This window comes from Plecotus auritus, assembly GCF_963455305.1.
Source record: "Plecotus auritus genome assembly, chromosome: 6".
In the NCBI taxonomy this organism is placed as follows: Eukaryota; Metazoa; Chordata; class Mammalia; order Chiroptera; family Vespertilionidae; genus Plecotus; species Plecotus auritus.
The window spans coordinates 68,680,353-68,693,481 of record NC_137773.1 but is presented as its reverse complement, the minus strand read 5'-3'; the positions used below and the strand labels follow the sequence as shown (position 1 = coordinate 68,693,481).

At 41.6% G+C, this 13,129-nt stretch overlaps 1 protein-coding gene across 1 annotated transcript in view; it reads right to left on the bottom strand.

Annotated features, from left to right (window-relative positions):
• Positions 1 to 11,446, bottom strand: part of GASK1B (golgi associated kinase 1B) — a 53,890-nt gene extending 42,444 nt beyond the window's left edge. The window contains exon 1 of the mRNA XM_080675370.1: positions 10,525 to 11,446. Within this exon, the coding sequence (XP_080531496.1) occupies positions 10,525 to 11,431 (907 nt within the window). The 5' untranslated portion in view covers positions 11,432 to 11,446. The remainder of the gene's footprint in view (positions 1 to 10,524) is intronic.
• Positions 11,447 to 13,129: the final 1,683 nt, after the last annotated feature.

The window sequence follows — 13,129 nt, the reverse complement described above, 5'->3', positions numbered from 1 at the left end:
AGGAAGGCTGGCTGAGTGGAAATTCTACAACTAGAAAGAAAGAGAAAAGCACACTAAGACTCAGAGGAGCTGCAGGAGGCAGAGGTACTGAGACGCGTGCGGAGAGGGCGGGCAACTGAGTGTGTGGCTGGCTTTCTCAAGTGATAGGGAGACAAAAGCCCCTGATTGCTCTGAACTCCAGTTCTGGGCGAGACTCTGGGGACCCAGACTCATTCGGGGAGAAACTAGACTGTCTGACAGCAGGCGGAACTCGAGGGCGGCTTTCTCTCAGAGGTGCTTGCAGCGATTACCACGGGACACTGAGACACAGGGCCCTATTAGGGCAGGGCTGACAGGAAACCAATGCTGTCTGCTCCGCCCTGAGACTCCGCCCCATCCAAGCTGTGCACAGAGGCTTTTGCAAGTCTTGTCTCATAAGGGTGTCTCCAGCACAGAAGTTCTCCCAGCATAGACACAGCTGATCCTCAAAGCCAGTTGGCCTGGAGGTCAATTCCTCCCAGTGATACCAACAACAATCAAGGCTTAACTACAACAAGACTGTGCACACAGGCCACAAAGGGGTGCACCAAGAGTGTCCACCTCAGGTAACTTGGGAGGCTGAGCCACTGGGCCCTATAGGACACCTAGCACACAAAGCCAGTCCATCAACTCAGGGAAGCAACCAAAATGCGAAGACAAAGAAACAGAACACAAATGAAAGAAATGGAAGCAAGCAAACGACTGGATATAGAGTTCAAAACCACGGTTATAAGGTTTTTCAATAATTTTCTAGAAAAGGCCGATAAATTTAGCAAGACCCTCGAGGATATGAAAAAGGACCAACTATGCCCTGACCGGTTTGGCTCAGTGGATAGAGCGTCGGCCTGCGGACTGAAGGGTTCCAGGTTCGATTCCGGTCAAGGGCATGTACCTTGGTTGCAGGCACATCCCAAGTAGGGGGTGTGCAGGAGGCAGCTGATTGATGTCTCTCTCTCATCGATGTTTCTAACTCTCTATCCCTCTCCCTTCCTCTCTGTAAAAAATCAATAAAATATATTTTTTAAAAAAAAAAAAGAAAGAAAAAGGACCAACTAGAAATTAAACATACACTGACTGAAATAAAAAATATTATACAGAGATCTAACAGAAGACTAGAGGGTTGCAAGAATCAAGTCAAAGATTTGAAATACAAAGAAGCAAAAAACCCTCAACCGGAAAAGCAAAAAGAAAAAAGAATCCAAAAATATGAAGATAGTGTAAGGAGCCTCTGGGACAACTTCAAGCGTACCAACATCAGAATTATGGGGGTGCCAGAAGAAGAGAGAGAGCAAGATATTGAAAACCTATTTGAAGAAATAATGACAGAAAACTTCCCCCACCTGGTGAAAGAAATAGACTTACAAGTCCAGGAAGCACAGAGAACCCCAAACAAAAGGAATCCAAAGAGGATCACACCAAGACACATCATAATTAAAATGCCAAGAGCAAAAGACAAAGAGAGAATCTTAAAAGCAGCAAGAGAAAAACAGTTAATTACCTACAAGGGAGCACCCATATGACTGTCAGCAGATTTCTCAACAGAAACTATGCAGCCCAGACGGGAGTGGCAAGAAATATTCAAAGTGATGAATAGCAAGAACCTACAACCAAGATTACTCTACCCAGCAAAGCTATCATTCAGAATTGAAGGGCAGATAAAGAGCTTCACAGATAAGAAAAAGCTAAAGGAGTTCATCACCACCAAACCAGTATTATATGAAATGCTGAAAGGTATTCTTTAAGAAGATGAAGAAGAAGAAAAAGGTAAAGATAAAAATTATGAACAACAAATACATATCTATCAACAAGTGAATCTAAAAATCAAATGAATAAATAAATCTGATGAACAGAATAAACTGGTGAATAGAATCAGGGGCATAGAAAGAGAGTGGACTGACAATACTCGGGGGGAAACGGGTTTCGGGGGTGCAGGAAGAGACTGGACAAAAATCGTACACCTATGGATGATGACAGTGGCAGGGGTAAGGGCAGAGGGTGGGGTGGGGACCGGGTGGAGGGGAGCTATGGGGGAAAAAAGAGGAACAATTATAATAATCTGAACAATAAAAATTTATTAAATTTAAAAAAAAAAGAAGGTTCTCTCCAGGCCACTGAACTCTGACATGGTCCACTAGTGTCAACTCCACAGGGACAGGGATTCCTGACTGTCTTTCTCACTAGAAGAGTGGCTGGCACATAGCAGGTGCTCAATAAATATTTCTTAAAAGAAGAAAAGATAAAAGAGATACCACAGAAGGGACTGACTTGCATGTAGCTGAGGCCCATGTATCTTTTATGTGGGAGCACTGTTTTGACTACTCATGGTCCCTTCTATCCCAGCCATGTGTGAGATCAGGGCACAAGTTGCAGAGACACAGCAGAGAAAGTGACCCAGTGTCCTACTTTGTCCACGGAGGTATACAGTGGACTAACAAGTCGACGCTAGAGCAGACCTGCTTGGAGCAGATGCTCGGAAAACTTGTTTGCTGATGAATGAAAGAATTAAGCTGACCAGCTCAATTTGATTGCTAAAGAAATACCCTCAAGGCTTTTCTGATTAAAAAACTAAATGTGCTTTCAGTTCAGGTTGTAAAAAATAAAAGATGATTCCTGCACTCCCAAATAAATATTGTAAGAAAGATTGCACATATGTCCAAGATTTCCAGGACTTTGAAGTCAATGTGTTTCCAAGTTGTGAATGCATCTCAGTTATTCTCATAACTCCCTGCAAAACACCTCTGTCCTTACCTGAGAGCCTGAAACAACATGAAATCCACAGCTGCCGTCCCTCTGCTCTGGGAACTGCACCTGCAAACCTCACAGTGCTGCTCGAATAGACTCAGAAAGAGAGTGGAAAATACACAGTGTGTTTCTCCTGCTTTATAATGAGAGGAGGCAATACAAGCTGCAAAGCAGTGAGTGACTTGGGATCGACAATGAATTTAAATGGAAGTTAGTGGGATGTCTGCAGTTTGTCATCTAAGCAGCCTTGACAGACAGAATTCCTGGAACTAGGATGCCTTAATTCAGTATGACAGCTCTGTGGCAGTAAAGCAGCATCCTAAAAATAAAGCATACATAATGCATCTCCCATGCTGGGCATGAAAAATAGTACAATGCTTAAACGCTACCAAAATGGTGTCCCTGGGGATTCATTCACATTGCAGTGTGGACTGCTAGGGACATGTTTGGCAAAGCTGCTAAATGGGAGATCACAGAGGGGTGCTGGGTTTTTCTATGCTCTTGACTTTTACATAAACATATCCACTTTGTCTTGTCTTAAGCAAACATTTTGTTAAAATAATTATCTAAATGTATCAGCACCACACAATAACTGGTGACCTTTGTAATGATTTATGATTTTTGCAAAAATAGTTTGGCAGAAAACACGCTGATATGTTCAGTTACATTTACTTGCATGTGATTATTTTTGTTAAAACAAGAAAATCTGCTAATCGTTGGCTTGCATTAAAAACAGAAAAATAAAACCTCATAGCAATGTTCAGAGTGGTATGTCAATGCTTCCCTTGACTAGCAAATATTATCAATGTTAAATCATTAGAGTGGAAAAGGAAATTAAATAGAAATGTTGGTATGGTGGTAAACCAGAAATCGCTGTAGTAAAATTGGCACATTTTTATCACTATCCCATAATTATATCGAGTTCTATTTGAGAGGTAGTGTGGGTGAAGTAAAACAACATGAGGAAAATTTAGTATCAGACAGAATTGGGTACAATTCTGTCCACTACTCCCTAGCTATATGTCTTTGGGCAAATTTTATAACCTTGCTGAGCCTCGGGATTCCCATATTTAAATTAGCAATAATATCTGCTGTGTAGCAGTGTTAAGTGGTTTAATAGATAAAAACACCAAATGTAGTATAGGCACAGGAGTCTTTATAAATTCACAAAGATTGCATTATTGCAAATATGGATTTTTTGAAAAGCCCTTTGATGCTACATTTCAAATCACGTTTGCATTTCCTGCAAATAGATACATAGATGAGACTCTGCTCTCATGATGACTGCTGCCTTCAGTGGAATGGTATAACTGCAGGCACTCCTATACAATCACAACCTTACCCTTCCCCAAGGACACCCTTCTCCTGTTCTGGGTTATCTTCAGTAACTAACACCTGTCAGAATTAGTGGACTTACACAGCCAGTAATTCCACTAATTTCACATATAGTCAAGGAGAATCACCTAGAATTCATTAAGCTATACAATCAAGAACCTGTCCCAGAAAAACCTGAGCTCGTGGCTCTGTGCTGATTGGATGGTCCATGTCAATTTCACTCATTTAAAACACACACACACACACACACACACACACACACACACACACCCCTGAAGATGAGCTTTATTATTGGGACTTTTTTTCTTTGGACTGAATCAACAGAATGCTTCATCGGGAGGCTGGGGGCAAGGGAGATCAATCAAATTCTAGTATTTAATTCTCTTACATCTCCCTTTGCATGTCATGTATCCTTTATACATATAGACAATCTATCTGACTTTGAGCAAGATACTCAATTACTCTGAGCCTCTATTTCCACATCCACAAAATGTCTCTCAAAGTGTACCCACCTCCTGAAAGTTTTATGAGATAATGAATGCACAGCACTTAAAACAGTGCCTGGTGCATAGTAACATCAATATTACTCTTGCTATGGTCAAGGATGTTGTCTACTTGAGGAAAAAAAGAGGTTCCCGTAGCCTGTATCTGTGTGTGTGAGAGTAAATCAATCTGTTTCTAGTTATATTAAATAACTAAATATACGAATAGATTGTGGTAATGGTGAAAGAAGACATACCTTAATGCTCCTTGAAGGATTTGCTGAGGAAAAAAAGATTGATGAAAAGAAGAAAGACTTAGAAGTTACAAGACAAGGGTTTGAATTTTTTTCTAGACAACTGCCTCATTAAAAAACTTTCAGCTCTCTTCTTGCTACTTTTCCTTCATCTCAAAATTGAGGTAACAAAAATGTCTACCAACAGATTTCTTAGAATGGTTAACTAAGATAAACCAAATATCTATATTCAACTAATAACATAGACGAGCTATGTTCTTGGTACTAGGCATGGATTTATTTCCACAAGTCAGATAACAGAAATAACATTTAGAGAAAATAACTTATAGGATTTGTTGGCTATCCACTCTTTCAAATATTAAAAGATTTACTCCCAACCAAGCCAGATCATCAGAGAAATATATACCTAAACTAAATCTTATTGTTCTTCCTACAGAAAACTCATTATCAAATTACACTGGAGTGTGAGGCCAGCAAACCATACTGATGGACCTTATAGAAAAAGCTCTCCCTAGCCGGTTTGGTTCAGTGGATAGAGTGTCAGCCTTCAGACTAAAGGGTCCTGGGTTCAATTCTGGTAAGGGCGCATGCCAGGTTGTGGGCTCAATCCCCAGTAGGGGCTGTGCAGGAGGCAGTCAAACAATGATTCTCTCTCATCATTGATGTTTCTCTCTCTCTCCCTTTCCCTTCCTCTCTGAAATCAATAAAAATATATTTTTAAAAAAGAAAAAGCCCTATAAACCTTATTATTTGCATTATACAGGTGCAGCCAAATACATTTTTTTCATTACCTCTACAATGAGCTCTTACTAAAATCCTCCAGGAGAAATTCCAGCCTGGATTTAGGACTAAAATTGGTAGCACTTGTCCTGAGTATTGAAAGCTGAAAGCAAATATAGATTTACTGTTTAGAGTTAGTGAAACAGGCCAGGAATGCATCCCTGCATTATTCCAAAATGTTTATTGAGCACCTACTATGTGCCAGACTCTCCACTAGGATCTATAAATGCAACGATACACAAGATAGAGACTAGTGTAAAGGAACAGATTATTAAACAAGAATTATAATACAAAGCAATAATACAGAATGAGCCAGAAATAAGTACTGGATAACTAGATAAGAGCTATCACCCTCCTTAGGTGGACATGGAAAATAAAGCATAGTTTGGACGAAGAGAAGAATAGGAAGACCCTAAAAAGAAAATACTCACTTCTGGGCAATCAGGAGAAAAAAGACACAAGTCAGGAAAAGAGCAGAACTAGGTGGATGGAGAAATAAAACAAGAACCTAAGACAGCCTATGTATCTCCTACCATGACCAGAACTGATCTATTTACTCGTATATAACTTATGTCAGTATAATAGTCTACATAAGTAGAATTATATTGTGCAGAGTGCTCATAACTATATATAAGTCATTTCATAGACTCTTAAAGAAATTGGCCTGATTTTATAACTCCAAATAACTAAATCAGAGAAGGTATCAAAGAAAAAACAAAGGAATATCTGGTCTTGATTGAGATATAATCTTAATCACACTGAGAGACACTGAGAGACATATCAATATAACCTTGTTGGTTGTGAGAGGACCAGACTATATTGAGATTATAAACTTTTCCTTCAAAATGAATGCAACTGCCTTCTTTATCCCTAAAGATGCTAGATATTTAGAGCAGAGAATTAAATACTAGGTGTACAGTTAATAATGCGGATTTTTTTCAATAGATGGAGTTACACATATGTTGATATATATGCGATTTGATATGTATGCTATTTTGTTGTATTGACAACAAGCTTCTAAACTTCATATGTCAAATTTGCTGAAGGTGTTAACATCATAGATATTTTTACACTTTAAAAAATGTCAAATTTTATGCCAAAAAAAGAGCACATGCGGGAAGTTATAATTCATTAGTTTATTTTGAAGAAAAGTGCTGCTGAATACTTCAGGAAGTTTATGGTGAACATGCTCCATCTCAAGACACTTGTGAACGCTGGTTTAAATGCTTTAAAAGTGATGATTTCGATGTGAAAGACAAAGAACGTCCAAGTCAACCGAAAAAGTTTGGAGACCAACAATTACAAGCATTACTGGATGAAGATGCGTGTCAAACTCAAAAACAACTTGCAGAAAGATTAAACATTGCTCAGCAAACAATTTCCAATCATTTATAAGCAATGGGAAAGATTTTAAAGGAAGGAAAATGGGTGCCACATCAACTGAACAAAAGACAAATGGAAAACCGAAAAGTCATCAGTAAAATGTTGCTTCAGTGGCATGAAAGAAAGTCTTTTTTGCATAGAATTGTGACTGGTGATGAAAAGTGGATTTATTTTGAGAATCCCAATGCACAAAATCATGGGTTGATCCAGGTCAACCATAAACATCGACTGAAAGGCCAAATCGCTTCGAAAAGAAGACAATGCTCTGTGTTTGGTGGGATCAGGAAGGTGTGGTGTATTATGAGCTGCTAAAAGCAGGTGAAACTGTTAACACTGATCACTACTGACAATAAATAATCAATTTGAACCACGCTTTGATCATGAAATGACCAGAATCTTCCAGAAGACACGGCAAAGTAATTTTGCTTCATGATGATGCACCATCACACACTTCAAAATCAGTTAAAGACATGTTAAAAGATCGTGCCTGGGAAGTATTAACCCACCCACCATATTCATCAGACCTTGCTCCTTCAGATTACCACCTATTCCAAACGATAGCACATGCACTTTCTGAGCAGCACTTCAAAACGTACGAAGAAATGGAAAATTGGGTCTCTCAATGGTTTGCCTCAAAACAATAGAAGTTCTATTGGGACGGTATCCACAAATTACCTGAAAGATGGGGAAATGTGTAGCTAGTGATGGACATTACTTTGAATAAAGCACTTTTGATGTTTCTCTTGAAATTATCGTGTTTTCTTTGATTACAAAATCTGCATTATTAACTGGTACACCTAGTATGTAAGTGGAATCTTGGTATCAAAAAGTTTAACCAAGCTATCAGGAGACCTGGGTTTTAGTCCTACTCGGTCATAGAAAGAAATTATACATGAAGCTTAAAGGCTATGTAACTCAATGAACTTGGTACCTCATGTGCTTATTGCAGTAAGAGAAATAGCCAATATTTATTCAAGATTTACTGTGTGACAAGCACTGGTTCCATGCAGTTTCTACGTATCCATATTATAAAAGGCCAGTGGCCGTAACACCAGAACGACCAAACAACCAGTCACCAGGAGGTGCATGGAGCACCTCTTGGTCCCTCCCCCAGCCCGTGAGCCACTCACGGCAGCAGGGCAGGGCTCACAGCTCACGTGATGGGGCGGGGCTCGTGGCTCAAGCAGCACGGTGGCTCATGGCAGTAGCTCATGGCGGCGAGCTACACATGCACGGTGGGCCTGGGGTCCCACCAGTGCAGCGGGTCTAGGTCTCATGCAATTTCGCATGCTCAGCCTCTAGTTAACTAATAATAACCTCATGAGGTAGGTATTATTATCATTTACAGATGAGGAAACTGAGGCATGCAGAGATTCTGGCAAATGCAAATGCCAGTGGTCCAGCTCCAGGGCCCAAGCTCCTACCCACTCCTTTATTCTCCCAACTTCCATCCAGGAGTACCCCACAGAAGCTCAGAGGACCTATCAGAGCACTGTGCCTCAGGATGTATTCCAGAGTTCACCTTCACAGGATCCTATCTATATATATAAAAGCCTATGCAGCCATCCATCTGACTGGTAGCTATGACGCACAATGACCACCAAGAGGCAGACACTCCAACCAGTACCTATAATGCACACTGACCACCAAGGGGCAGATGCTCAACACAGGAGCTACCAAGCTGCGGTGACTTGGCAGCTGCAGTTCTTGGATGATGCACCCGGAACCAGAGAGGAGGGAGCCCAATTCCAGGCTGCCTCACTGGAGAACCACCCTCTTGTAATCCAGGACCCCTTGGGGGATTTCAGAGAGCCAGTTTCGGCCCAACCCCCACCAGGCCAGACCAGGGACCCCACCGGTGCACGAATCACGAATCCATACACCAGGCCTCTGGTGCTGACATAAAAATGAAGGGCAGTATAATGTAACAAGGATGACCCTATGTCCTACTTTGCCCCAGTCAGCCACAGCATATGCCTGTTGTCTCAGTGCCCACCCAAATCTTCTTATTCTTCTTCATGTTCCAGTTTTAATAATATGGAATACAGTCACCTAAGCCCAGCTTGATAGTTAAGAGCTTATGTTCTAAAGTTTGCTGGGTCTAGGCTTGAAACCTAACTTAGCCATTAACATTAGCTGTGGGAGTCAATTACTTTGCCTAAATAGGCTTCAATTTTCTCATCTACTAACTGGAAATAATAATAGTGCCCACCTCAAAGCATTGTTGTGGGAACCGTAGGAGTCAATGCATGTATAAACTATATGAGTCATTCGTTCTTAGCAAACAGTGAGCACCCAATAAAAATTAGCTTTTACCGACATTGGATTAAAAGTGTGAGAGGCTATCATGGTGGACTGCGTTGTGAACTTGAGACATTAAAACATATCTATGAATCTGAAGCACTCAGACATGAGCCGGGATATGTAAGGAATGTCAAACCTTTAAGTAAATCACTGGTACTTCACTTAAAGGTTTGGCAGTTTCTAAAATGAAATTATAATCCCAACTCCATTGGGAATCTAGAGTTCTAATCCATTCCTGTCCAGACTCCATGGGAATCTCACTAAAATACTAAATTTCATGGTGACAAGGAATAAGGTAATAATCTCTCAGATTATAGTCATCTCTTTGGAGTCCTTTTTAGCCTCTTGGCGAAGCCTAGATTCACAGTAGCAACTTCTGTGGTTCTTCTGCTTTTAAACACAAGCCCCTGACCCACTCTACTTTGTATTCCCGAAGAGCCTCAAGACGCAGAGACTATCCTTTATGGGGCAAGAGCATGGCCACAGGCTAGCCCTTTTACTTGCAATGGAAGTGACTGGCTACATACTCAGAACTTGCCAAAATGTTGGTCACCTGGGAGATTCTTGGAAATCAGACTCAGTAAACCGCAGTCATGCACTTGGAAAAAAACGACATGGCTAGTTAGCATATATATTGGGCAAATCTCCTCTTTGTCTCATGGTCCTTGTTAAATAAAGGGGTTAAATCCATTGTGAAAAATCAAAAGACTGAATCTAACATGACCTGGCTCTGGGCTCCTTAAAAAGATTCCATCTGCTAAAGAAAGATAACCCACTTCCCCCTTACTTTTAAAAAACAAACGAACACAATTTGACTTACTTCCATAGTAACCTATCTCATAATATGCCTGACTGTCAGCAAGACCTTTGCCTCCACCCTGGCTTCCTCCTCTCATCCTGCAAATTGCCATTGGCTTTAATTAAATTTAATAATCCACTGGGAAGTGCAGTCAGGGAAGTGGGGAGCAAAGTTTATACAGTGCGGGCTTACTCTTGCATGTTGAGTACAGCATTTCACTGGAACTCTCATATCCCAAAGCTGGGAAAATAATGAATGCCAAGCATATGGAAAGACACGCTGCTGCTGCTGCTGCTGCTGCTGTTGCTGCTGTCCAAATGTGAAACGTGGGTGGAGAAAATCATTTAGAAAAAGAGAATGAGGGAAAAGAGAAAATCAACCCCAGTCCCCAACAGCTGCAAAGAACGAAGCATGTGAAGCTTGTTACCTTGGATGAACTCTGCTTTCCTGCTCACAGAAGGCAGGGTCCTGTTGAGTCCCAGGATCCTGTCCAGGTGGAAGGCAAACACCTCACTCATGTCCAAGGGCTGCTTGACCAGCCCGCAGGGGCTAGAGCCGCAATCAGGCACAGAGCCAGCAGTGCTCCCCTCCAGCACCAGCAAACGCGCTTGGCTCTTAGAGGACACTGGCTGGAAGCCCTCCACTGCACCATCTGCCAACAGGCGCATTCTGCGGATGTCTTCTTTGCTCAGCCACGAGGGGGCGCTCTCACTGTAGATCCTGATGTTGCTCTCCCTGGCCTGGGGCAGCTGGAAATCTGAGCCCCCAACTCGTACTCCCGGACCCCGTATCAATCTCCAGGATCTTTCCCCAACCTTGGCCAGGTTTCCTCTCTGGACATACCCAGGCACTTCAGCATCAGCCCCTGCTGCTCCCTGCGGCTGAAGGGATGGTCCGACCAAAGCCTCCAGTGCTGGGGCCAGGGATGCCACCGCATACTTCTTCCTGCGCTTCGGTTTCACCGTGCCACGGATATTGGCGGGCTTGCTTCGCTTGGAGCGTAGGGTAATGTACACCACATTGGGCAGCAAGGTGGTTCCATTGTCCTGGGACTCGGGAGGGGCCAGGGTACCATCCAAGGGTATCTCAGGGAAGGGTGCTTCGGCGGTGTCTCGGCGCTGGTGCGGCCCCTTTTCGGCTGCCGGTCTGTGCTGGAGCGATGCGCGCCCCACCTGGCTCACTAGGAAGCCCAGGTAGATGGCGCAGGCAGTGCCCAGCAAGAGGTTCCTCCGGGTCCTTGGGCGCCGGCTGCTCCAGAGTTTGCACACTCTCGGGACGCACAGGGAGCAGATGAACCAGTTTATGAGCTGCCCTGGCTTGTCTGGACAGGTCATTTCTCTGCCGCATCCGCATGTTGAACAGAGTTTAAAGTCTGCAGTTGTCTCCCGATGACATGATGCATGGTTTCCTGAATTCTGTTGTCGCCTCTGCTTAGGTGCCTAAGTGGTCTCCAGTGGGTAGAGGTGGAAGAAAAGGGTTGGTGATGGAGTTGGGAATGTTTGTGACACTCGCCACAACAAACCTTTTAAACTCCTATCAGCCTCCCCAAGGAGAAGTGTGGCTTGTTTCTGGGAATGAATGGAAACAAGAGTTAACTGAGTCACAACCTTATACTAGCTCAGTTCCTCTACAAGAATAAAGAAAAAAGTAACTCTTTCCTTTCATTAATATCACCACCAACATTTTTAATGAAGTTTAAAAAAACAGAAACAAGATAGAGGTATAGGTTTGATAGTCAGTTTAAACAAGTGAGAACAAGCCACAAAAATCCAAGAATATTTTATAATGTGTAGCTAGTCTTATAATTTGATTCTGAAGGAAAAGCATTAAAATTTGACAAATTCAGGCTTTTCCTTTTTGAAATTCAGAAGTAATTTAAAATAAGTAATAGATGTTTTTTTAAATCTTTATCTAAATTCCATATTTATTTTATTAAATCCTGCACTAATTAGTTAACATGCAATATCAAAAAATATATTCTCTTAATCTAACAGTAGTTTTTCCTTCATAATATGTTCCATTATCTTACATTAATAGCTAATATAAAAAATAGTTAACATAACATAAAGTCATAAATGCCCATATATCTTGAAAGCAGTTACATTTTGAGTCACACACACAAGGAGAAACACAGCACACAAATCTGACTGCTTTTTATCCCTTTTCTTTCCACCAAAGTTAGCTGAAGGAAAATTAAAGGATCCCTAGCTCTGTTTATTCACATTATTAAAAAGAAGAAGAAACTGCAAGCAACCTTACTTACACAGCTGGCCCCATGCTTAGCTCCAGGAACAATGTAATCCCTGACTCTAATGCAAAGAACTTTTAAAGGCTGAGGCATGTAAGTAGAACATATTTCATGGTCAAGAGTGTTCCACATTTCAAATACTTCAGCTCGGCTTTAAAAGCTCCCTTGAAAACTACTGATTTCAAGGCAAAAGAAAACCCAGTTGCTTGTAAACTGGCTTCTTGTACCCCAATTTTAATACAGGTACATTTTTTTAAATGTTTAGAAAATAGGCTTTAATTTTAAATTCTGAAAGCGCAAATGCCTTAAAGAAGCAGTTTTCATTCAAATAATTCCCCACTTATTTTTAACCCGTGGGAGCCCTCTAGTGTCCGGTTTGGAAACAGACTCAGAAGTGTCAGCCTCGGGAAGTTAAAAAGAATTGAGAGTGTTTGCTTAGCCGCAGAATAAATACCTTATAAAATGAGGAGTGCTATCATATCACCCCACCCCACTGTCCATCCCACTTAGCTAGAGATTAGGGTTCCTGGGGACTACAATTTACCTTACTATCTTGGCTTTTTGCTGAGGAACGTTGTCTCCCACCACTTCTGAGAAGTCCTGGAGGTTCAAAAAAAGGTGAGAAAGGGTTAATGCAAATGAGGGAAAAAATAGAACAGCGAGATAAGGGTACACACAGATAGGGAAAGACATGTGGAGTGTGCAGTTGCATGGAGCAACAGTTCACAAAAAGTAGTCGAGGATTCTCTCTGATTGGAGGTTTTTTTAAAAAAAACAGTTAGTA